Here is a 26,856-nt window from a genome sequence, read left to right on the forward strand (position 1 = left end):
CTTCCAGCGATTTCCCCCAGCGTTCATTTCTGCAGGTATTTTGCTCATCTCTGCAAACTCCGGCTGAGTGTGTGCCTCCACACCTCCAACATGAGTTGTTGTTGGAAACAAAAGGTCCCTTGCCAGCTGATCGTCTCCGACTGCCTCTGTGACTGTCCTTAAGTGCGCTATTAACAGGTGTTGATGGCCGCATTACTGGTCGCATTGTCCCTTGCAATGGTGTGAATCGCCGTTAAGCTTGCCATTGTCTCTGTCGAACTCCACCTCTGGGCTCGACTACGTGTTGGGGCATGCCCAATTGCCCTTGTCTGCCTGGAGAACTGCGTGCTGCTTTAACAATGTTGATTCTCTGTCCCAACCATTCCTTAACACAGTATCTCTCGTCTGTTCTGCTAGTGGCCATGCTCGCGTGGTTTAAATCCCAGTTTCTCGTCGCCATTGATACGTCCTTACTATACAGTATAAATGCACACGAGGCCCATGCTTGAGAGAAGGTCAGTCTGTGACCTGTCCTTTATTCCATAGCACTCAAGTGATGAAGGTGGGTGGAGCTTCCCCTTTTATACCTGAAGGTCCAGGTTAGCAGTGTCTCCCAAAAGTTCACCACCTAGTGGTCATTGTTCTCACAGTGTACAACTTGTCAGTTTATACATGGGTTACAATGCTGGTTGAATACATGACAGTGCCCAAATATCTTCCAATTCTAAACAGCGCTTTGTGTACTTACTCCCCTTAGTTACTTACCCCATGTCCCCGCGTATCTGGTCATAGGGCTGCGACTTGTATTTGATGCAGATGAGAGATTTGCCAAACCTGTCATTAACCAGAGAATACAGTTAAGTAAATTGATGATTAGGGGCTTAATAGATATCTTGCAGATCACAAGATACTTATGGATGAGAAAAGCCATTCTTAATTCTCCATGGGTTTCTAACTGTTATCACCTCTCCCAGGAGATAACATAGCTTCCAGGTGAGGTTGAGAGTGTATATATTGTGATGGACAAAGTATTGCAGTTATGTGGGATGGACCAGTGGGTCTTTTCCTGTCTGTCATTGTTCCATTTTCATAATACAGGTAATAGATATGAGCGTTTTTATTTGGCTTATTGGAGAAATTTGGCTTATCAAGCCTGCTCCACACATAGAGGAATCTTTGTCTGATTATTCTATGAAAGACCATACCATCGTCACACACACCAGCTGTGCATCCATATTTTAAGACACAAAATTCTACTCTCTGTGGGGCTGAAATTGCCCTCCGATCAAAACGTGGCGCATTCACCGTTTCCTTTGTTGATTTACCGGCCCAAGCGTTGGGGCAGTGTCTCGAGTAATTTTGCCCTGTTTTTGATTTTTCTTCTGTCGGGCGGTGAAATCGGGCTGTGGCAGTGCGGAAGTCAGTGGGGAGCAGGGCGGAAGGATTCATGATTGCCGCGCTGACGTGTGACAATGTCCCACCCCTTCAGTTAAACGGGAAGGCTGCTATGAGCTCTGCATAAACTTTAGTGGCACCCACTGGTCCACCAAACACTGCCTGCTGTCGGCCCGGCCGAAACCGTGGCCACCATTGTCGGGCCGACTTCGGAGTCAGCCAACAATTAAAGTAAAATGACGGCCGCAGCAGTGCGCCCTCCCCTTTAGAAGCGGACCCACCGTCCAGCCACTGGCAGCTTCCCACCCGGGGAAAGTTCTCAGGGGCACCGACCGACGGCCGCTCCGCTCCCGCGGGGCAATTTCCCAGAAATGGATCAGCGTGCGGCTGACGGGGCAGGAACACAGGCGGGCGATAGCATACACTGCTAAAAAAATGGACCAGGGCAATTTCTAAAATGTTGGCTCCTGCGCCCCGCCCCCCGACTGAGTGGTAGCTGCTTACCGACCCATTATGTAACGGCTCTTTAAAAAAGGGACAATTTCGGCCCCTATGTCTCCTAACAAACATTTTTGCAATGTTATGAGAAATGGATAGGTTTTTCTATTGATAGAGATATTCATGGGACTAAATAGGTTTTTCAGAGAGCCAGTAGGGAAGAGATGGGTCGAATAGCCACCTTCTGCCTTCGATGCCAGCGCTATTATTTTGGAGCTCAGTGCTCCAGCCCTAACATTGAACGACGCCACCTTTCACATTAGTGCCTCTGACATGTCTTCCTTTTTCCTCAACAGAGGATTCCCCTCCGCCGTGGTTAACATGGCCCTCGATCGTGTCTGTTCTATTTCCTGCACCTCTGCTCTCACCCCTTCCACTCAGAACCACGACAGGGTTCCCCTTGTCCTCACCTTTCACCCCACCAGCCTCCACGTTCAACAGATCCTCCGCCATTTATGCCACCTCCAGCGTGATCCCACCACCAATCACATCTTCCCCTCCCCTCCCAGCATTCAGAAGGGACCGCTCCGTCCGCGACACCCTGGTCCATTCCGCAGTCACCCCCAGCACCCCCTCCCCTTCCCACGGCACCTTCCCGTGCAAGCACAGGAGATGCAACACCTGCCCTTTTACCACCTCCCTTCCCACTATCCAGGGCCCCAAATACTCCTTCTAGGTGAAACAGCCATTTATTTGTACTTCTTTCAATTTAGTATACTGTATTCACTGCTCACGATGTGGTCTCCTCTACATTGGGGAGTCCAAGCGTAGATTGGGTGACCGCTTTGCAAAGCACCTCTGTTCAGTCCGCAAGGGTAACTCTGAGCTTCCAGTCGCCTGTCACTTTAATTCTCCACTGCATTCCCACTCTGACCTCTCCATCCTCAGTCTCCTACACTGTTCCAATGAAGCTCAACGTAAGCTCGAGGAACAGCAACTCATCTTTCGTTAGGCACTTTACAGCCTTCTGAATCCAACATCGAGTTCGAAAATTTCAGAGTGTAACCGCTGCCAATCTTTGGTTCCCTTTCCGCACCCCCACCCCCCCTCCCTGCCCCCCTGAGAGCCTGTTTTTTTCTTTCTTTTTTCTCCTGGTCTCTAATGGCAGTTTGGTCATTATCCTGCCATTCACACCCTATCCTAATGTTTTTCTAACTCCTGGCATTACCATTTGAATTTGGGCCATCATCCCTTTTGTCTCTCTAATCTCTCTTGTCTTCTACCCTATCACAGAGCTTCCCTTTTGTTCTTTCTTCCCCTCCCCCTTTCAGTGCATGATAAGAATCAGTTCTTTTCGAACACTCTCTAGTTCTGACGAAGGGCCATCGAACTGAAACGTTAACTCTGCTTCCTCTCCACAGATGCTGCCTGACCTGCTGAAATTTCCATCATTTTCTGTTTTTAATTCCAGATTCCAGCATCCACAGAATTTTGCTTTTGTATTTATATCTAACATTGAACTTCTTGTGGCACTGCATCCATGTCCTCGGAGCTTGATTCCTGACATTGGCCGCCACAGCTATCTGCTCCCATTGCCTTCCAAGCCTCTGGACCCCCTGTGGAATCGCAACATCTCTCCTCCTTTCCCTCTCCTCCACCAAGGCCTCCACTGCAGCTTCCGAAAACCTCGGAGCCTGCGCTCTTCCCTGTTTTGCCATTCCTCTCTTTTTTCCAGGCAAGAATCTCTTCAGCCATGACTACCTGCTCCAGTCAGAATGCACCTCTCCTTTAAGAGGTGCAGGCTCAGTTTAAGCATGTAAGCTAGCTTTAAGTAGTGCGAGAGAGGTATGCTATTGGGCCCCCTGCTGAGGCATGCAGCCACTCTACAGCATGGTTAGCGCAGGCTGCAATTATGTTAATCAGCACAAAGATTGCGTGCTGCCTACATCGGAAGCAACAGGCGCAGCTTAATCATGCATCTCATCGTGCCCGGTTTTGGACTACAAATTTAGCTGCCATAGAATTTTACAGGATGGAAGGAGTCCATCGCTCCTGTACTGGCTCTCTGAAAAACCTATCCAATTAGTCTCATGAATATTTTACATAGAATTACGTAGACTATACAGCACGTAAACAGAACAGTCTGTCCAACCAGTCAAATACTGGTGTTTATGCTCCACTCGAGCCTCCTCCGATCCTTCCTCATGTAACTCAACAGGCATAACAGTCTATTCCTTTCTCCCTCATATGATTTTCTATGTTCCTCTTAAATACATCTGCACTATTTGCCTCAACCACTCCCTGTGATAGCGAGTTCCACATTCTTAACACTCTCTGGAAGCTTCTTCTGAATTCTCTATTTGATTTCTTGATGACTATCCTATATTGATGGCCTATAGTTTTGCTCTTCCCCACAAGTGGAAACACTCTCTCTGTACATAATCTATCAAAACATTTAATTTTAAAGACCTCTATTAGGTCACTCCTCAGCTTTCTCTTTTCAAGAGAAAAGAGACCCTGCCTGTTCAACCGTTCCTGAAAAGATACAACCTCGCAGTTCTGGTTATCATTGTAAATTTTTACTGAATCCTGTAATGTATGAATAAACCAGATACTGTGAGCTCAAAGTAAAATGTGACCTTAGTCTTTTATTGCAGATCTCCAGAGTCTCTCTCCAGCCTGTGAGGCCTCCTTAAGTATAGGTGCTCCCAAGGGATTGTGGGATCCCTTGAAACTCCAGGGGATGAGCCATCTGGTGGTTAAACAAGGTATTTACATATATAACAAAACCTGTCCAGTGCCTCGATTGTTTTTTCTAAATCGTGGTTCTGGAATGGAGGGGAAAGGGTGACAGGAGAAGTGCGGGAAATGGGACCAACACGGCCGAGGGCCCTGTCAATTATGGTGGAAGGAAAAGCACTGGTATCGAAGGTGGCATCGTCAGAACAGATGTGACAGAGACAGAGAAACTGGGAGAATAGAATAGAGTCACAGAATCATCGAAATTTATGGCACAGAAGTGGTTTATTTGGGAATTTGGAAAGAGTGGAAATTTCTGGTAAGTATTGGGGAAATAGAAGCTGTACATAGTGGAATCTAGTTTAACATTTGATTTAAAGCTAGAACTTTAACAGGAGTTGCCTGTTAGAGGTGGTTAACTGTCAGTCAGCTGTGTTTGTCTTGAATAGGTGTTAATCTCAGAGAATAGGGGAGCTGAGTCAAGACTTATAAATTGGGTGTAGCTCTTAAGAGTATAAAAGTCAACAGTTTTTCAGAGCAGCGTGGTCTGCACAGGGCGGTCTTAAAGGGAGTGCACTTAAACAGAGTGGTTTATTAGGGAATTTAGAAAGAGTGGGAATTCGGAGAAGAGGAAGAAGAAAGTCTATTAACTAGAGGCATGGCAGGGCAGCTCAGTCCCGTGGAATGCACATCCTGTGGTATATGGGAAGTCCTGGATGCTTCGCACAGCCTAGGCGACCATGTGTGCGGGAGGTATCTCCAGCTGCAGCAACGCGAGCTCCACGTTTCGGAGCTTGAGCGGCAGCTGGAATCACTGTGGTGCATCGAGATGGAGAATTTCATGGATAGCACGTTTCAGGAGGTGGTCACCTCACAGTTTAAGAGTGTGCAGACAGAGGGGAAGTGGGTGACCACAAGACAGAAGAGGAGTATTAGGCAGGTAGTGCAGAATTCCCCTGAGTCATCTCGCTCTCCAACCAGTACTGGTAAAGGCGATGGTGCCTCTGGGGAGTGCAGCCAGAGCCAAGTCCACAGCACCATGGGTGGCTCAGCTGTACAGGGGGAGAGGAAGAACAATGGAAGAGCAATAGTGGTAGGGGATTCAATAGTCGGGGAGCAGACAGGTGTTTCTGTGGCCGCAGATGTGACTCCAGGATGGTATGTTGCCTCCCTGATGCCAGGGTCGAGGATATCACTGAGCGGCTGCAAGACATTCCGGGGGGAGAGGGAGAATTGCCAGAGGTCGTGGTCCATATCGTTACCAATGACATAGGTAGAAAGAGGGATGCGGTCCTGCAGGCAGAATTTAGGGAGCTAGGAGAGAGATTAAAAAGCAGGACCTCAAAGGTAGTAATCTCCAGATTACTGCCAGTGCCACGTGCTAGTGAGCACAGAAATAGGAGGATAGCAAAGATGAATGCGTGGCTGGAGAGTTGGTGCACGCGGGAGGGCTTTAGATTCCTGAGGCATTGGGACCATTTCTGGGGGAGGCGGGACCTGTAGAAGCCGGACGAGTTGCACTCAACAGCGCTGGGACCAGTACCCTTACAGGAGGTTTTGCTAGTGCTGTTGGGGAGGATTTAAACTAGCTTAGCGGGGGTTGGGAACCAGAGAATAGATTCAGTGGGGAGAGAAGCAAAGCTGAAATTGGGCAGCAGAAATGTAGAAGTAGAAAGTGAATTTGGAAGACTAGAGGAAACAAGGACTGGAAAATAGACAACAATGGAGTTTGGCAACACTAAATGGTATATACTTCAATGCAAGGAGTATAGGAAATAAGGCAAATGAGCTGAGAGCACAGATTGACACTTCGGAGTACGATATTATAACTATTACTGAGACATGGTGAAAGAAGGGCAGATATGACAACTCAACATTCCTGGTTACAGGGTTTTTAGACAGGATAGAGAGGGAGGTAAAAAAGGAATGGGGAGTCGCAGTATTGATTAAATAAACAATTGCAGCTATGAGAAGGGATGATGACCTCAATTTTCCCCAGTTATTTGCGCCGTTTTTTTGGCGCGCTGCTTTTTTGGGCCTAAATTAAGAAATACAAGTTTCCCCAAAGATTGTGCGCCAGTGTAACTCAGTTAGTTACTGTTATGTCTTGAATAAAGAATCTGACCAGATACTGTAAGCTCAAAGTAAAGTGTGACCTTAGTCTTTTATTGCAGGTCTCCAGCCTGTGAGGCCTCCTTATGTACAGTTGCTCCCAAGGGATTGTGGGATCCCTTGGGACTCCAGGGGATGGGCCTTCTGGTGGTTAAACAAGGTATTTACAAGTTGACATATATAACAACACAACCCCACAAAGTCAATAGTGTAGCTATTTACAAGGTGAGTCGATCGGGGGCCTTTCTTTCTCTGGTTGATCGTCTCGGTGCAAATACTGGTTTTGGTGAGTCGTTTGTTGGGCCCTCGCTGGGCTGCTGCACAGCTGGCCTTGCAAGGCTGATGGGTGTGGTGAGTCCTGCTGGGTTGCTGCAGGTGATGGGTTCTGCTTCGTGGTCAACCGCTGGGTTGGTTGCTACTGGTGTGTGTGTTTGGGGGGTCGAAAAAGGTAGGGTGTAATGTGGGTTGCTCTGGATAGTCCTTGAGTCTGAGTTTGGTTTGGTCCAAGTATTTCCTGTAGATGAGTCCATTTGAAAGTTTGACCAGAAACACCCTACTCCCCTCTTTGGCCACAACAGTGCCGGGAAGCCACTTGGGACCTTGTCCATAGTTCAACACAACTACAGGATCATTAATCTCAATTTCACGTGACACATTTGCATGATCATGATATGTATTCTGTTGAAGCCGCCTGCTCTCTACCTGTTCGTGTAGATCATGGTGGACTAATGAGAGCCTTGTCTTGAGTGCCCTTTTCATGAGCAGTTCACCGGGGAGAGCCCCAGTGAGCGAGTGGGGTCTTGTGCGGTAACTAAGTTGGACTCAGGATAGGCAAGTCTTCAGTGAGCCTTCAGTTACCTTCTTCAAGCTCTGCTTTGATTGTTTGCGCTGCTCGCTCTGCCTGACCATTGGACGCTTGTTTAAACGGGGCAGATGTGACATGTTTGATCCCACTGCAGGTCATGAACTCCTTGAACTCAGCACTGGTGAAGCATGGCCCATTGTCACTCACAAGGACATCAGACAGGCCGTGCGTGGCAAACATGGCCCGCAGGCTTTCAACGGTGGCAGCGGACGTGCTTGCCGACATTATCTCACATTCAATCCATTTGGAGTACGCATCTACAACCACAAGGAACATTTTTCCTAGGAATGGGCCTACATAATCGACATGGACCCTGGATCACGGTTTGGAGGGCCAGGACCATAAACTTAGTGGTGCCTCCTTGGGTGCATTGCTTATCTGGGATCTGGCTATCGCTTTCATCATTACAATGTCTGGGTGGGTACTGTGGAGGTCACTAATGAAAGTGTCCCTGCCCTTTTTTGGCACCACTACCCGATTACCCCATAGAAGGCAGTCTGTCTGTATGGACATTTCATCTCTGCGCAGTTGGTACGGCTTTATTTCTTCCTGCATCTCTAACGGGACACTAGACCAACTCCCGTGGAGCACACAGTTTTTTACTAAGGACAGTAAAGAGTCCTGGCTCGTCCAGGTTCTAATCTGTCGGGCGATAAAAGGTGATTGCTCACTCTCGAATGCTTCCATTGCCATAACTAAATCTGCGGGCTGTGCCATCTCCACCCCTGTGGTGGGCAATGGCAGCCTACTGAGAGCATCGGCACAGTTTTCTGTGCCTGGCCTATGACGGGTGGCGTAGTTGTATGCGGACAACATGAGTGCCCATCTCTGGATGCGGGCCGATGCATTCATATTTATCCGCTTACTTTCAGAAAAGAGGGATATCAGTGGCTTATGGTCGGTTTCCAATTCAAATTTGAGCCCAAACAGATATTGATACATTTTCTTTACTCCATAGACACACGCTAACGCTTCTTTTTCGATCATGCTGTAGGCCCTCTCAGCCTTAGAAAGACTTCTGGATGCATAAGCAACCGGTTGCAATTTCCCAGATTCATTAGCTTGTTGTAATACACACCCAACACCGTACGACGACGCATCACATGCTAGTACCAAATGCTTACATGGATCATACACAAGCAATTTGTTTGAGCATAACAGTTTCCTAGCTTTCTCAAAGGCATTTTCTTGGCTTTTACCCCATACCCATTCATCTCCTTTACGCAGTAAAGCGTGCAGTGGTTCAAACAGTGTGCTAGGACCCGGTAAGAAGTTACCAAAGTAGTTCAGGAGTCCTCGAAACGACCGCAACTCCATCACGTTCTGTGGTTTCGGTGCGTTCTTGATTGCCTCCGTCTTTGAAGCTGTGGGCCTGATGCCGTCCGCCGCGATTCTTCTCCGCAGGAACTCCACTTCAGGTGCCAGGAAAACGCACTTCGAGCGTTTTAACCTGAGCTCCACATGATTAAGCTGGCTAAGGACCTCCTTCAGGTTCTGCAGGTGCTTGACGGTGTCCCGACCTGTAACTAAGATATCATCCTGGAAGACCACGGTGCGCGGGACCAACTTCAACAAGCTTTCCATGTTCCTCTGTATTATTGCCGTGGCTGATCGAATCCCAAACGGGCATCTGTTGTAAATGAACAGACCTTTGTGCGTGTTGATGCAGGTGAGGCCTTTCGACGATTACTCCAGCTCCTACGTCATGTAGGCCGAGGTCAAGTCCAGCTTCGTGAACATTTTTCCTCCCGCCAGCGTCGCAAATAGATCATCTGTCTTTGGTAGTGGGTATTGATCCTGCAGTGAGAAACGATTGATAGTTACTTTGTAATCATCACAGATTCTGATGGTGCCGTCTTCCTTGAGGACTGGAACAATCAGACTGGCCCACTCATTGAATTCGATCGGCGAAATGATGCCCTCATGTTGCAGCCGGTCCAGTTCGATCTCCACCCTCTCTCTCATCATGTATGGTTCCGCTCTCTCCTTGTGATGGATGGGTCGCGCCCCCGGAATCAAGTGGATCTGCACTTTTGCTCCTTGGAATTTAGCAATGCTCGGTTTGAACATCGAGGGGAACATGTTTAGGACCTGGGCACATGAAGTGTCATCCCAGTTCCAGCCTATCTTTCCCAGCCAGCTCCTGCCGAACAGCGTGGGGCCATCGCCCGGTACCACCCAGAGTGGTAAATTGTGCACTGCTCCATCGTAGGAGATCTTTACGGTAGCACTGCCGATTACGGGAATCAGTTCCTTTGTGTACGTTCTCAGTTTACTACTAATGGGAGTCAAGATTGACCTTGAGGTCTTGCTGCACCACAATTTATCGAAAGTCTTTTTGCTCATTAAGGACTGGCTCGCGCCCGTGTCCAGCTCCATTGACACCAGGAGTCCATTTATTTCAACCTTCAGCATTATCGGGGGACACTTTGTGGTAAATGTGTGCACCCCATATACCTCTGCCTCCTCAGTCTCAGGCTCTGGTTCGTCGTGATCCACCGTGGATCTGTCCTCCTCCACAACATGGAGGTTTGCAGGATTAGCAGGGTTTGCAGCTTCGCCTGCACATACGTTGGAGGTGCCCCATTGTGCCACAGCCCTTGCAAACGTATCCTTTGAAACGGCATGAATGGAAACGATGATCATCTCCGCAGCGCCAACAAGGTGTTAATGGCCTTGCATTCACCACTCTTGATCGTGGACTCTGAGACATCTGTGGACATGCAGCTGCAGGCATGTGAGGCCTGCCCTGTACGTTACGATTCGAAAACAACATTTCTTTGTTCACAGTACTTGCAGCAGCACTAGTGTGCTGAGAGATTTGTTTGGTATTGTCACTGGTGCCGATGAACGCCTCGGCTATCGCTATGGTCGGGGTCTCTATAGTCAAACGTTTGCGAAGTATTACTTCATGGCCAATGCCAAGTACAAAGAAGTCCCTGAGCATGTGCTCCAAGTGTCCTTCAAATTCACAATGTCCTGCAAGGCGTCTTAGCTCGGCGACGTAGCTCGCCACTTCCTGATCTTCAGACCTCTTGTACATGTAGAACCGGTACCTCGCCATCAGGACGCTTTCCTTCGGGTTTAGATGCTCCCGGACCAGTGTGCACAAATCATCGTACGACTTCTCTGTGAGTTTTGCTGGAGCGAGCAGATTTTTCATGAGGTCATACATTGGTGCCCTGCAAACAGTGAGGAGGATCGGCCTTCGTTTGGCAGCGTTCACTTCTCCTTCCAGCTCGTTGGCCATGAAGTATTGGTCGAGTCGCTCCACGAAGGTTTCCCAGTCATCTCCCTCCGAAAATTTCTTCAGGATGCCCACAGTTCTTTGCATTGTTGCGGTGAGGTTGGTCGTCGCCAGTTGTTATATCTTGAATAAAGAATCTGACCAGATACTACAAGCTCAAAGTAATGTGTGACCGTAGTCCTTTGTTATAGGTCACCAGAGTGCCTCTTCAGCCTGTGAGCCCTCCTTATGTACAGGTGCTCCCAAGGGATTGTGGGATTACTTGGGACTCCAGGGGATGGGCCTTCTGGTGGTTAAACAAGGTATTTACAGGTTTACATAGATAACAGTTACGATTTTCATAGGTTAGTTTTTTTTTACCTCTTTGGGGGCGTAACCTAACACCCACGCTAATTCTGGCCATTTAAGCAAGTCTGGCCAGCTCCGATTTACTACAATTTTTCTTAGGACGGCGTATGTGACTTCTGTGGACTTTTGTCATAAACCTTGCAGGCAATTAAGAAAATCAGCGCCGGTAAAGAAATCAGCGCAACAGATGCAGTTCCACGGCCCGGACAGCAGCAGCTGAGAGGGGAGAGAGAGAAAGGGAGAGAGGAGGGGTGGCCTTTCGGCCAGAGTTTAGGAAAGGGTACCAAGAGAGAGGAGGCCCTTTGGCCTGAGATAGTAGCGGGTACCGGCACCGGGAGGTCCTTCAGCCTGGGTACCGGCATCGGGGGAGTGGGGAGGGGGAGGAGGGGGAGATAGACTTTTGTCATACACACTTTAATAATTTAATGGTGGTAGGTTGCTGCAATATGTAATGTGCTTGCGCAGGTCACTGTGAGCTGACTGTTGTATGTTTCACTTTCCAGCCTCAGCCCGCAGTGTGTCCCTGGTTACCGTGGCACCCCGATCTTTTTGGCACAGATCTGAGGCTCCACCCGCAAAGCAAAAAGACAGGCTAGATGGCGCCAAAATGAACAATTCAAATGGGAAAACTTGGATGATTTTTTTTGAGGTAGTTGGTCCCCAAAAAAACGGGTGTAACGCTTCAAGTACGCCAAAAAACAGCAATGGGGAAAATTGAGCCCAATATGTTGGAGGTGTCATGAAACGAGGCCACATGGGTTGAATTGAAGAACAAAAAAGGGGCGACCACACTACCTGGAGTGTACTATAGACCCCCAAGCAGTCAGAGGGAGATAGCAGAACAAATATGTGGGCAAATTACTGTGAAGTGCAAAACCTATAGAGTTGTATTAGTGGGGGATTTCAACTACCCTAATATTAACTGGGAAAAAGATAGTATGCATGGTACATAGGGTGCGGAATTCCTAAAATGCATTCAGAAGAACTTCTTCAGCCAGTATGTAACAAGCCCAAAAAGGGAGGGGTCGGTTCTAGACTTGGTTTTGGGGAATCACGAGGCGCAGGTGGAGGTGGGAGAGCATTTTGGTGCTTGTGGTCATAATTCAGTAAGATTTAGGGGAGTTATGGAAAAGGACAAAGGGGGACCAGGGATAAAAGTTCTCAATTGGGGTAATGCCAATTTTGCTGAGCTGAGATGGAATTTGGCCAAAGTGGACTGGAAAAGTCTACTTGGCAGTAAATCAGTGTCAGAGCATCCACCTTGTCGAGCCGCCTCATAATCTTATACATTTCGATAAAATCATAAGAACAAAAGAACATGACATAAGAATTAGGGACAGGAGTAGGCCAGCTAGCCCCTCGAGCCTGCTCCGCCATTCAATAAGATCATGGCTGATCTGGCCGTGGACTCAGCTCCACTTACCCGCCCGCTCCCCGTAACCCTTAATTCCCTTAATGGTTAAAAATCTATCTATCTGTGACTTGAATACATTCAATGAGCTAGCCTCAACTGCTTCCTTGGGCAGAGAATTCCACAGATTCACAACCCTCTGGGAGAAGAAATTACTTCTCAACTCGGTTTTAAATTGGCTCCCCCGTATTTTGAGGCTGTGCCCCCTAGTTCTAGTCTCCCCGACCAGTGGAAACAACCTCTCTGCCTCTATCTTGTCCATCCCTTTCATGATTTTAAATGTTTCTATAAGATCACCCCTCATCCTTCTGAACTCCAACGAGTAAAGACCCAGTCCACTCAATCTATCATCATAAGGTAACCCCCTCATCTCCGGAATCAGCCTAGTGAATCGTCTCTGTACCCCCTCCAAAGCCAGTATATCCTTCCTTAAGTAAGGTGACCAAAACTGCACGCAGTACTCCAGGTGCGGAATTACCAATACCCCATACAGTTGCAGCAGGACCTCCCTGCTTTTGTACTCCATCCCTCTCGCAATGAAGGCCAACATTCCATTCGCCTTCCTGATTACCTGCTGCACCTGCAAACTAACTTTTTGGAATTCATGCACAAGGACCCCCAGGTCCCTCTGCACCACAGCATGTTGTAATTTCTCCCCATTCAAATAATATTCCCTTTTACTGTTTTTTTTCCCCAAGGTGGATGACCAAACACTTTCCGACATTGTATTCCATCTGCCAAACCTTAGCCCATTCGCTTAACCTATCCAAATCTTTTTGCAGCCTCTCTGTGTCCTTTACACAACCCGCTTTCCCACTAATCTTAGTGTCATCTGCAAATTTTGTTACACTACACTCTGTCCCCTCTTCCAGGTCATCTATGTATATTGTAAACAGTTGTGGCCCCAGCACCGACCCCTGTGGCACACCACTAACCACCGATTTCCAACCCGAAAAGGACCCATTTATCCCGACTCTCTGCTTTCTGTTTGCCAGCCAATTCTCTATCCATGCTAATACATTTCCTCTGACTCCGCGTACCTCTATCTTCTGCAGTAACCTTTTGTGTGGCACCTTATCGAATGCCTTTTGGAAATCTAAATACACCACATCCATCGGTACACCTCTATCCACCATGCTTGTTATAGCCTCAAAGAATTCTAGTAAATTAGTTCAACATGATTTCCCCTTCATGAATCCATGCTGCATCTGCTTGATTGCACTATTCCTATCTAGATGTCCTGCTATTTCTTCCTTAATGATAGTTTCAAGCATTTTCCCCACTACAGATGTTAAACTAACCGACCTATAGTTACCTGCCTTTTGTCTGCCCCCTTTTTTAAACAGAGGCGTTACGTTAGCTGCTTTCCAATCCGCTGGTACCTCCCCAGAGTCCAGAGAAATTTGGTAGATTATAACGAATGCATCTGCTATAACTTCCGCCATCTCTTTTAATACCCTGGGATGCATTTCATCAGGACCAGGGGAATTGTCTACCTTGAGTCCCATTAACCTGTCCAGCACTACCCCCCGAGTGATAGTGATTGTCTCAAGGTCCTCCCTTCCCACATTCCTGTGACCAGCAATTTTTGGCATGGTTTTTGTGTCTTCCACTGTGAAGGCCGAAGCAAAATAATTGTTTAAGGTCTCAGCCATTTCCACATTTCCCATTATTAAATCCCCCTTCTCATCTTCTAAGGGACCAACATTTACTTTAGTCACACTTTTCCGTTTTATATATCTGTAAAAGCTTTTACTATCTGTTTTTATGTTTTGCGCAAGTTTACCTTCGAAATCTATCTTTCCTTTCTTTATTGCTTTTTTAGTCATTCTTTGCTGTTGTTTAAAATTTTCTCAATCCTCTAGTTTCCCACTAACCCTGGCCACCTTATACGCACGGGTCTTTGAATTGATACTCTCCTTTATTTCCTTGGTTATCCACGGCTGGTTATCCCTTCTCTTACCGCCCTTCTTTTTCACTGGAATATATTTTTGTTGCGCACTATGAAAGAGCTCCTTAAAAGTCCTCCACTGTTCCTCAATTGTGCCACCGTTTAGTCTGTGTTTCCAGTCTACTTTAGCCAACTCTGCCCTCATCCCACTGCAGTCCCCTTTGTTTAAGCATAGTACGCTCGTTTCTGACACAACTTCCTCACCCTCAATCTGTATTACAAATTCAACCAGACTGTGATCACTCATTCCGAGAGGATCTTTTACGAGGAGATCATTTATTATTCCTGTCTCATTACACAGGACCAGATCTAAGATAGCTTGCTCCCTTGTAGGTTCTGTCACATACTGTTCTAAGAAACAATTCTATGAATTCCTCCTCCAGGCTACCCTGTGCGATTTGAGTTGACCAATCAATATGTAGGTTAAAATCCCCCATGACTACTGCCGTTCCTTTTTCACATGCCTCCATTATTCCCTTGATTATTGCCCGCCCCACCGTGAAGTTATTATTTGGGGGCCTATAAACTACGCCCACCAGTGACTTTTTCCCCTTACTATCTCTAATCTACACCCACAATGATTCAACATTTTGTTCATTAGAGCCAATATCGTCTCTCACAACTGCCCTAATATCATCCTTTATTAACAGAGCTACCCCACTTCCTTTCCCTTCTTGTCTATCTTTCCGAATCGTCAGATACCCCTGTATGTTTAATTCCCAGTCTTGGCCACCCTGCAACCATGTTTCTGTAATGGCCACCAAATCATACCCATTTGTAATGATTTGTGTCGTCAACTCATTTACTTTATTTCGAATGCTACGTGCATTTAGGTACAGTTTTTTAATCCTAGTTTTTAAACCATGATTTTTAGTTTTGACCCCTCCTGCAGCTCCTTTATATTCAGTGGCCCTTTTTGTTTTTTGCCTTGGGTTTCTCTGCCCTCCACTTTTACTCATCTCCTTTCTGTCTTTTGCTTTTGTCTCCTTTTTGTTTCCCTCTGTCTCTCTGCATTGGTTCCCATCCCCCTGCCATATTAGTTTAACTCCTCCCCAACAGCACAAGCAAGCACTCCCCCTCGGACATTGGTTCCAGTCCTGCCCAGGTGCAGACCGTCCGGTTTGTACTGGTCCCACCTCCCCCAGAACCGGTTCCAATGCCCCAGGAATTTGAATCCCTCCCTGCTGCACCACTGCTCAAGCCACGTATTCATCTGCGCTCTCCTGTGATTCCTGCTCTGACTAGCATGTGGCACTGGTAGCAATCCTGAGATTACTTCTTTTGAGGTCCTACTTTTTAATTTAGCTCCTAGCTCCTTAAATTCGTCTCGTAGGACCTCATCCCTTTTTTTACCTATGTCGTTGATTCCAATGTGCACCACAACAACTGGCTGTTCTCCCTCCCTTTTTAGAATGTCCTGCACTTGCTCCGAGACATCCTTGACCCTTGCACCAGGGGGGCAACATACCAGCCTGGAATCTCGGTTGCGGCCGCAGAAACGCCGATCTATTCCCCTTACAATTGAATCCCCTATCACTATCGCTCTCCCACTCTTTTTCCTGCCCTTCTGTGCAACAGAGCCAGCCACAGTGCCATGAACTTGGCTGCTGCTGCCCTCCCCTGATGAGTCATCCCCCTCAACAGTACTCAAAGCAGTGTATCTGTTTTGCAGGGGGATGACCGCAGGGGACCCCTGCACTACCTTCCTTGCACTGCTCTTCCTGCTGGTCTTCCATTCCATAGCTGGCTGTGGGCCCTTAACCTGCGATAAGACCAACTCGCTACACGTGCTACTCACGTCATTCTCAGCATCGTGGATGCTCCAGAGTTAATCCACCCTCAGCTCCAACTCCGCAACGCGGTCCGTCAGGAGTTGGAGGTGGATACACTTCCCGCACACGTAGTCGTCAGGGACAGTGTCCCTGAGTTCCCACATGGTACAGGAGGAGCATATCACGTGACCGAGCTCTCCTGCCATGACTTAACCCTTAGATACCCTTAAATTGACAACAACAATGTTAACAGGTTACTTACTGATATAAAAAAGAAAAAGAAAAGCTACTCACCAATCACCAGCCAATCACTTACCCCCTTGGCTGTGACGTCACCTTTTGATTTCTTTCTACTTCTTTTTTGCCTTCTCTCCCTGCTGCAGCTGCACAAGTACGCCTCTCGCTGCCGCTGGGCCTTTATCGGCCTCACCAACCACGCACTCCCGCCTCTCGGACTGCCGCCGCCTCTCGCTGCCGCTGGGCCGTTTATAGGCCTCACCAACCACGCACTCCCGCCTCTCGGACTGCCTCTCATTCCTCTCATTCTTCTGAATTCCAATGAGTAGAGGCCCAACCTACTCAACTTTTCCTCATAAATCAACTCCCTCATCCGCAGAATCAACCAAGTGAACCTTCTCTGAACTGCCTCCAAAGCAAGTGTATCCTTTCGTAAATATGGAAACCAAAACTGCACACAGTATTCCGGGTATGGCCTCACCAATACCTGTAGCAAGACTTCCCTGCTTTGTTCACCATAGATGTTCAAATCTGCATCCCTTGTATGTAAAGGAGCAGAGATGAGGGATATACCGTGGAAATAATTAGGGTGAAAGAGAGTAATAGTTTTAATGGGGACAAGGGCATCAAAGGTAGAGGAGAGGGTGTGATTTAGCAGATCGATAACTGCAGAAATGTCATGGTGAATGGCAGGCCAAAGGCTATTAGATAGTTGGGAACTTGAAAGTGCAGTAGTAAGTGTTTCAAGAGACAACTTTTTCCAGGGGCGGACACTGAAAGAATTGGAGTTGAAGGGAAAAGGGGATGTGGATAGAGAGCGATTCAAGGAAATGATCAGAGATTGCCTTAACTGTGATAGTCACGATGGGAGTAGCAAGCCCACGTGAGATGGCATGATCGAGGGGGTGGCCATGGGTAGGAGGGAGAGCTGTAGGGAGGAAAAGAGGGCAGTGAACTTAGAGAAGAGAGAGCAAGAAGAGTTGAGATGGAGGTTGAAATCACTGAGGATGCCCGGTGCAGAAGCTGAGGGAGAAAAGCAGAGAAGATATCTCAGTGAAAAACTTGGTGTGATATTAGGGTGGGTAGTACAGAACAAGGATTTTAAATGAGAGGCGTGAGGGGTGGAACAAGAAATGCTCAAAGAGGAAGTTGCCAAAGAAGTAGAGAGACAGACCAAGGAGTGATTTAAAGATAAGGGCTACACCTCCATCGCAAGTCGTAGCTGGTATCGCTAGGTAGGGACGCTTCATTGAGGGAAAGGTGTCAACACCCCTCAGCCATGTATGCATTAACAACAACTACTTGTATTTACTTCGCAACTTTAACATAATAAAACATCCCAAAGCGCCTCATAGGAGCATTATCAACTAAAATTTGATATCAAGGCACAAAAGCAGATATTGGGGCAGCTGCTTGGTCAAAGAGGTGGTTTTAAGGAGTGTCTTGAAAAAGGAGAACGAGGTAGAGAGATTTAGGGAGGGAATTCTAGAGTTTAGGGCCTTGGCAGCTGAAGGCATAGCTGCCAGGGTTAAAGCAATTAAAATGTGACAACCAGGAAGGTAGAAGGAGAACTAGATGGACCTGGTCTTTTTCCCATCTAGCAATTTCTATTATTCAATTATTAAGGCAAGAAGTGAATATGCAATGAAATTATTAAAGAAGATTGACACCCTTCCCCCACCATCAGCATCCTGGAGCAGATTGAGAAATCCTTTGGGGAGAATCACGGGTAGGATCTAGGATCTACCATTCCATCAGCTTAAGGGACTATTTGCAGTTGGGTGGGAGATAAAGTAAGGGAAAATAAAGAATTGGCTTTTAATGGTGGCTCTGACAATCTCTGGCATGTCTTTCCCGCTGAAAATAAAAAATCAAACCAAAAATGTACTGTTTGTTATTATTTGCCATTTGATGTTTCTATATTTTCAGTACTTACCACATGCGTCAGATTCATTCATTGAATTCGGTAGGAACACGTCATCATCTCCATAAGATACATCATCTAAGTAATGATCTAAGTATTCATCGTCATATGATGAAGGTTCTGTCATTAAAAAGACAGTAAGAGGTAGAAGTGTTATTTCATCATTAGCTATCCATGCAACCTGCTCACCATACTGGTAGCCCATCACAAGTTATGGAATCCCAAATCAAAGCCATTCTACAAAAATTAAGCCATTTTTTTCCTCTAAAGACTACTTCATCAGCAACAGCAGTGAGGGTTTCGCCTGACGACAGAAATCAATTAGAACCATTGAGTCTGTCATCAAGGAGCCCCAGTAAAATTGAAGTCAATGAGAGTCAAGGAAAAAACTCTCCACTAGTTGGAGTCATACCAAGCACAAAGGAAGATGGTTGTGATTACTGGAGAAGAATCATCTCAGCCCCAGGACATCACTGCAGGAGTTCCTCAACATAAGAACATAAGAACATAAGAATTAGAAACAGGAGTAGGCCATCTAGCCCCTCGAGCCTGCTCCGCCATTCAACAAGATCATGACTGATCTGGCCGTGGACTCAGCTCCACTTACCCGCCCGCTCCCCGTAACCCTTAATTCTCTTATTGGTTAAAAATCTATCTATCTGTGACTTGAATACATTCAATGAGCTAGCCTCAACTGCTACCCTGTGCAGAGAATTCCGCAGATTCACAACCCTCTGGGAGAAGAAATTCCTTCTCAACTCGGTTTTAAATTGGCTCCCCGGTATTTTGAGGCTGTGCCCCCTAATTCTAGTCTCCCCGACCAGTGGAAACAACCTCTCTGCCTCTATCTTGTCTATCCCTTTCATTATTTTAAATCTTTCTATAAGATCACCTCTCATCCTTCTGAACTCCGAGTAAAGACCCAGTTTACACAATCTATCATCATAAGGTAACCCCCTCATCTCCGGAATCAGCCTAGTGAATCGTCTCTGTACCCCCTCCAAAGCTAGTATAACCTTCCTTAAATAAGGTGACCAAAACTGCGCACAGTGCTCCAGGTGCGGCCTCACCAATACCCTATACAGTTGCAGCAGGACCTCCCTGCTTTTGTACTCCATCCCTCTCGCAATGAAGGCCAACATTTCATTCACCTTCCTGATTACCTGCTGCACCTGCAAACTAACTTTTTTTTGGGATTCATGCACAAGGACACTCTCAACTTTGCCATCCTCGCCGGCCGTCCGGACACGCCATGGCGTACCATCTTGCCATCCGGAGGATGCGGGGGTCCCCGATGGAGGGCACTCTACGCAGGGGTCCTCCCACTATTCATCGGGGACTTGGCCTGGAGGGTGGTGCACGGAGCAGTGCCGTGCAACAAATTTTTAAGCCGGTTCACGGACTCCCAGGCCGCCTGCAATTTCTGCGGTCTGGAAGAGTCCGTGTTCCATGTTTTTATGGAATGCACAAGGTTGCAGCCCCTTTTTTTTTTTTTTGAAGGGGCTGCTCCTGAAATTCTGGCTGCACTTCAGTCCCACTCTCCTGATCTTTGGGCACCCTGTGCGGAGGGGAGCGGGTAGGTCCGAAGGCCTCCTCGTAGGACTGCTCCTGGGCACGGCCAAGGGTGCCATCAGCCGGTCCAGGCAGCGGGCGGTCGAGGGGGTCGTTCAACCTGACTGCCTGCCTCTCTTCCGCTCTTGCATCCAGTCCAGGGTGTCCTTGGAGATGGAGCACGCGGTGTCCACCGGTACGCTCGCGGCCTTCCGCGAGAGGTGGGCACCGGAGGGACTGGAGTGCATCATCACGCCCGGCAACCAAATTTTAATTTGATTTTACATTTTAAAGTTTAATTTGCTTTAATTGCCGGTGCTTTTAGTGTCCCCCTTCCCTTTTATAGGGGGCACTGGGGAAAAATTGTGATTTTAGTGCCCAAAAAAAAAAACCAAGGAAAAAAAGGGCCTTGTAAATGTCTGGTGTGTCACCCAGATCGGGTGGCACGGTTTAATGTTTTATGTTTTGTAGGTAGACTCTAAAAGAGTTTCATGCACAAGGACCCCCAGGTCCCTCTGCACCGCAGCATGTTGTAATTTCTCCCCATTCAAATAATATTCCCTTTTACTGTATTTTTTTCAAAGGTGGATGACCTCACATTTTCCGACATTGTATTCCATCTGCCAAACCTTAGCCCATTCACTTAACCTATCTAAATCTCTTTGCAGCCTCTCTGTGTCCTCTACACAACCCGCTTTGCCACTAATCTTTGTGTCATCTGCAAATTTTGTTGCACTACACTTTGTCCCCTCTTCCAGGTCATCTATGTATATTGTAAACAGTTGTGGTCCCAGCACCGATCCCTGTGGCACACCAATGACCAGCGATTTCCAACCCGAAAAGGACCCATTTATCCCGTCTCTCTGCTTTCTGTTCACCAGCCAATTCTCTATCCATGCTAATACATTTCCTCTGACTCCGCGTACCTTTATCTTCTGCAGTAACCTTTTGTGTGGCACCTTATCGAATGCCTTTTGGAAATCTAAATACACCACATCCATCGGTACACCTCTATCCACCATGCTCGCGAAATCCTCAAAGAATTCCAGTAAATTAGTTAAACATGATTTCCTCTTCATGAATCCATGTTGCGTCTACTTGATTACACTATTCCTATCTAGATGTCCCGCTATTTCTTCCTTAACGATAGCTTCAAGCATTTTCCCCACTACAGATGTTAAACTAACTGGCCTATAGTTACCTGCCTTTTGTCTGCCCCCTTTTTTAAACAGAGGCGTTACATTAGCTGCTCTCCAATCCGCTGGTACCTCCCCAGAGTCCAGAGAATTTTGGTAGATTATAACGAATGCATCTGCGATAACTTCCGCTATCTCTTTTAATACCCTGGGATGCATTTCATCAGGACCAGGGGACTTTTCTACCTTGAGTCCCATTAGCCTGTCCAGCACTACCCCCCTAGTGATAGTGATTATCTCAAGGTCCTCCCTTCCCACATTCCCGTGACCAGCAATTTTTGGCATGGTTTCTGTGTCTTCCACTGTGAAGACCGAAGCAAAATAATTGTTTAAGGTCTCAGCCATTTCCACATTTCCCATTATTAAATCCCCCTTCTCATCTTCTAAGGGACCAACATTTACTTTAGTCACTCTTTTCCGTTTTATATATGGGTAAAAGCTTTTACTATCTGTTTTTATGTTTTGCGCAAGTTTACTTTCGTAATCTATCTTTCCTTTCTTTATTGCTTTCTTAGTCATTCTTTGCTGTCGTTTAAAATTTTCCCAATCTTCTAGTTTCCCACTAACCTTGGCCACCTTATTTAATTGGTTTTTAATTTGATACTCTCCTTTATTTCCTTGGTTATCCACGGTTGGTTATCCCTTCTCTTACCGCCCTTCTTTTTCACTGGAATATATTTTTGTTGAGCACTATGAAAGAGCACCTTAAAAGTCCTCCACTGTTCCTCAATTATGCCACCATTTAGTCTGTGTTTCCAGTCTACTTTAGCCAACTCTGCCCTCATCCCACTGTAGTCCCCTTTGTTTAAGCATAGTACGCTCGTTTGAGACACTACTTCCTCACCCTCAATCTGTATTACAAATTCAACCATACTGTGATCACTCATTCCGAGAGGATCTTTTACTAGGAGAACGTTTATTATTCCTGTCTCATTACACAGGACCAGATCTAAGATAGCTTGCTCCCTTGTAGGTTCTGTAACATACTGTTCTAAGAAACAATCCCGTATGCATTCTATGAATTCCTCTTATGGCTACCCCGTGCGATTTGATTTGACCAATCGATATGTAGGTTAAAATCCCCCATGATTTCTGCCATTCCTTTTTCTCATGCCTCCATTATTCCCTTGATTATTTTCCGCCCCACCGTGAAGTTATTATTTGGGGGCCTATAAACTACGCCCACCAGTGACGTTTTCCCCTTACTATCTCTAATCTCCACCCACAGTGATTCAACATTTTCTTTATTAGAGCCAATATCATCTCTCACAACTGCCCTGATATCATCCTTTATGAACAAAGCTGCCCCACCTCCTTTCCCTTCTGGTCTATCGTTCCGAATCGTCAGATACCCCTGTATGTTTAATTCCCAGTCTTGGCCACCCTGCAACCATGTTTCTGTAATGGCCACCAAATCATACCCATTTGTAATGATTTGTGTCGTCAACTTATTTACTTTATTTCGAATGCTGCGTGCGTTTAGGTAGAGTGTTTTAATACTAGTTTTTAAACTATGATTTTTAGTTTTGACCCCTCCTGCAGCTCCTTTATATTCATACATATTGTCCCTTCCTATCACCTTGTGGTTTACACTTACCCCAGTGCTACTCTGCTCTGTTGCCTCCTGCCTTTCGCATTCTTTCTTGGGGTCCTGTTCATCTGAGCCCTCAACCACTCTAACTAGCTCAGAGCCCTCTCCTGGGTTCCGAATACTCCTCGCATTGAGGCACCGAGCTTTCATGCTTGCCTTTCTATTACATTTTGACCCTTTAGAATTTTGCTGTACAGTGGCCCTTTTTGTTTTTTGCCTTGGGTTTCTCTGCCCTCCACTTTTATTCATCTCCTTTCTGTCTTTTGCTTCTGTCTCCATTTTGTTTCCCTCTATCTCCCTGCATTGAGTCCCATCCCCCTGCCATATTAGTTTAACTCCTCCCCAGCAACACTAGCAAACACTCCCCCCAGGACATTGGTTCCGGTCCTGCCCAGGTGCAGACTGTCCGGTTTGTACTGGTCCCACTTCCCCCAGAACCGGTTCCAATGCCCCAGGAATTTGAATCCCTCCCTGCTGCACCACTGCTCAAGCCACGTATTCATCTGAGCTATCCTGCGATTCCTACTCTGACTTGCACATGGCACTGGTAGCAATCCCGAGATTACTACTTTTGAGGTCCTACGTTTTAATTTAGCTCCTAGTTCCTTAAATTCGTCTCGTAGGACCTCATCCCTTTTTTTACCTATATCATTGGTACCAATGTGCACCACGACAACTGGCTGTTCGCCCTCCCTTTTCAGAATGTCCTGCACCCGCTCCGAGACATCCTTGACCCTTGCACCAGGGAGGCAACATACCATCCTGGAGTCTCGGTTGCGGCCACAGAAACACCTATCTATTCCCCTTACAATTGAATCCCCTATCACTATCGCTCTCCCACTCTTTTTCCTGCCCTACTGTGCAGCAGAGCCAGCCACGGTGCCATGAACTTGGCTGCTGCTGCCCTCCCATGATGAGTCATACCGCTCAACAGTGTCCTAGGCCCAACCATCTTCAGCTGCTTCATCAATGACCTTCCCTCCATTATAAGATCAGGGGGGTAAAACCACCCTCTGCCCCAAACAGGGCGGCTCATTTGAATTCAATGATCAGAGAGGGATTTTGCCTTCGTTTAGGGTGCAGTTTCGATGGGGTGGTGTTTCGGGCGGCTGTGGGGCGGAAGTAGGTCAGGAGTGGGGCGGAAAGCGGGCGGTGTCATCAGCGCCGCACTGAACACATCAACATGGGGGCTGATGATGTCAGCACGACGCAGACGTGCCGTGTCGTGCAGATGCATAGCAATGTCCCTCCCCTTCAGTTAACAGGTAGGGCTGCTGCGAGCTCTGCAGCGACATTAGTGGCGCACACTAGGCCACCAGCGAGGGTTTTGACCGGGCCAGCCACCCGGCATCCAAGAGAAGGTACCGGGCTGCCAACAGGCCAAACATGTGGCCGCAGTGTCGGTTCAATTTCAGAGTCGGCTGACAATTAAAATAAAAGGATGGCCACGGCAGAGTGCCCTCCGCTTTAAGGCCGGGCGCACTACCCAGCCACTGGCAGCTTCTACCGGATAAAGCTGTCGGGGGCACTGACTGGTGGCCGCTCCACTCCCACGGGCCAATTTCCCACACGGGGCGGAAAGGGGTCACCGCCGGGCGGTAATGGACCTTAAAGAGGGGGGGAATTTCGGCCCCGCAGAAGTCCAATGACAATCAAGAAACTCTACACCATCCAGGTTAAAGCAGTCCTGATGGTGGCCAGGGAAGGAGTTTGTGGTGAGGTCCAAAGATGATGTTCTTCAGACTTCCCAATATTTAGTTGGAGGAAATTTCTGTTCATTCAGACAAGTAGTGTGAAAAATCAGAGACAGTGGAGGGGTCAAGAGAGGTGGTCGTGGTAAGATAAAGCTGAGTATCGTCAGCGTACATGTCAAAGCTTGATGTTGTGTTTTCAGATGATATTGCCAAACGGCAGCATGTAGATGAGAAATAGAAGGGAGCCAAGGATAGATCTTTGGGGCACTCCAGAGGGTAATGGTGTGCGAGTGGGTAGAGAAGCCATTACAGATGATTCTCTGTATACGATTTAATAGATAAGAATGGAACCAGGCAAGAGCAGTTCCACCTAGCTGGACGGCAGAGGAGAGGCATTGTCGGAGGATGTTGTGTCGAAGGCTGCAGATAAGAACATAAGAAATATGAGCAGGAGTAGGCCATACAGCCCCTTGAGCCTGCTCCACCATTTACTACGATCATGGCTGATCTAATCAACTCCACTTCCCCGTCCGCTCCCCATAACCCCTTATTCCCTTATCGTTTAAGAAACTGTCTATTTCTGTCTTAAATTTATTCAATGTCCCAGCTTCCACAGCTCTCTGAGGCAGCAAATTCCACAGATTTACAACCTTCTGAAAGAAAAAATTTCTCCTCATCTCAGTTTTAAATGGGCCGCCCCTTATTCTAAGATCATGCCCTCTAGTTCTAGTCTCCCCCATCAGAGGAAACATCCTCTCTGCATCCACCTTGTGAAGCCCCTCATAATCTTATACGTTTTGATAAGATCACCTCTCATTCTTCTGAATTCCAATGAGTAGAGGCCCAACCGACTCAACCTTTCCTCATAAGTCAACCCCCTCATCTCCGGAATCAACCTAGTGAACCTTCTCTGAACTGCCTCCAAAGCAAGTATATCCTTTCGTAAATATGGAAACCAAAACTGCACGCAGTATTCCAGTTGTGGCCTCACCAATACCCTGTATAACTGTAGCAAGACCTCCCTGTTTTTATACTCCATCCCTTTGCAATAAAGGACAAGATTCCATTGGCCTTCTTGATCACTTGCTGTACCTGCATACTATCCTTTTGTGTTTCATGCACAAGTACCCCCAGGTCCCGCTATACTGCAGCACTTTGCAATCTTACTCCATTTAAATAATAACTTGCTCTTTGATTTTTTTCTGCCAAAGTGCATGACCTCACACTTTCCAATATTATACTCCATCTGCCAAATTTTTGCCCACTCACTTAGCCTGTCTATATCCTTGAACAGATTTTTTGTGTCCTCCTCACACATTGCTTTTCCTCCCATCTTTGTATCGTTGGCAAACTTGGCTACGTTACACTCGATCCCTTCTTCCAAGTCGTTAATATAGATTGTAAATAGTTGGGGTCCCAGCACTGATCCCTGTGGCACCCCACTAGTTACTGATTGCCAACCCGAGAATGAACCATTTATCCCAACTCTCTGTTTTCTGTTAGTTAGCCAGTCCTCAATTCAAGCTAATACATTACCCCCAACCCCGTGAACCTTTATCTTGTGCAGATGGAATACAATGAGGTCATCCACCATGGGAAAAAAACAGTAAAAGGGAATATTATTTGAATGGGGAGAAATTACAACATGCTGCGGTGCAGCGGGACCTGGGGGTCCTTGTGCATGAATCGCAAAAAGTTAATTTGCAGGTGCAGCAGGTAATCAGGAAGGCGAATGGAATGTTGGCCTTCATTGCGAGAGGGATGGAGTACAAAAGCAGGGAGGTCCTGCTGCAACTGTATGGGGTATTGGTAAGGCCGCACCTGGAGTACTGCGTGCAGTTTTGGTCACCTTACTTAAGGAAGGATAGGATATACTAGCTTTGGAGGGGGTACAGAGACGATTCACTCGGCTGATTCCAGAGATGAGGTGGTTACCTTATGATGATAGATTGAGTAGATTGGGTCTTTACTCGTTGGAGTTCAGAAGGATGAGGGGTGATCTTATAGAAACATTTAAAATAATTAAAGGGATAGACAAGATAGAGGCAGATAGGTTGTTTCCACTGGTCGGGGAGACTAGAACTAGGGGGCACAGCCTCAAAATACGGGGGAGCCAATTTAAAACCGAGTTGAGAAGGAATTTCTTCTCCCAGAGGGTTGTGAATCTGTGGAATTCTCTGCCCAAGGAAGCAGTTGAGGCTAGCTCATTGAATATATTCAAGTCACAGATAGATGGATTTTTAACCAATAAGGGAATTAAGGGTTACGGGGAGCGGGCGGGTAAGTGGAGCTGAGTCCACGGCCAGATCAGCCATGATCTTGTTGAATGGCGGAGCAGGCTCGAGGGGCTAGATGGCCTATTTCTATTCTTAATTCTCATGTTCTTATTTAGCACCTTTAACATAA

At 47.0% G+C, this 26,856-nt stretch overlaps 1 protein-coding gene across 20 annotated transcripts in view; it reads right to left on the bottom strand.

Annotated features, from left to right (window-relative positions):
* LOC139264761 (uncharacterized) overlaps nt 1-26,856 on the bottom strand; it is a 460,034-nt gene that overhangs the window by 273,329 nt on the left and 159,849 nt on the right. For 18 of the 20 annotated variants that reach the window (XM_070881862.1, XM_070881861.1, XM_070881856.1 and 15 more), the window contains exons 5-6: nt 18,431-18,538; nt 745-813 (exon numbers count right to left, since the gene is read on the bottom strand). In XM_070881862.1, the coding sequence (XP_070737963.1) occupies nt 745-813; nt 18,431-18,538 (177 nt within the window). Of the gene's footprint in view, nt 1-744; nt 814-1,284; nt 1,424-18,430; nt 18,539-26,856 lie in introns of those variants that run through there. The other 2 variants (XM_070881863.1, XM_070881860.1) reach the window with 2 other exon arrangements.

The sequence above is a fragment of the Pristiophorus japonicus genome, chromosome 5 (assembly GCF_044704955.1).
Source record: "Pristiophorus japonicus isolate sPriJap1 chromosome 5, sPriJap1.hap1, whole genome shotgun sequence".
Lineage (NCBI taxonomy): Eukaryota > Metazoa > Chordata > Chondrichthyes > Pristiophoridae > Pristiophorus > Pristiophorus japonicus.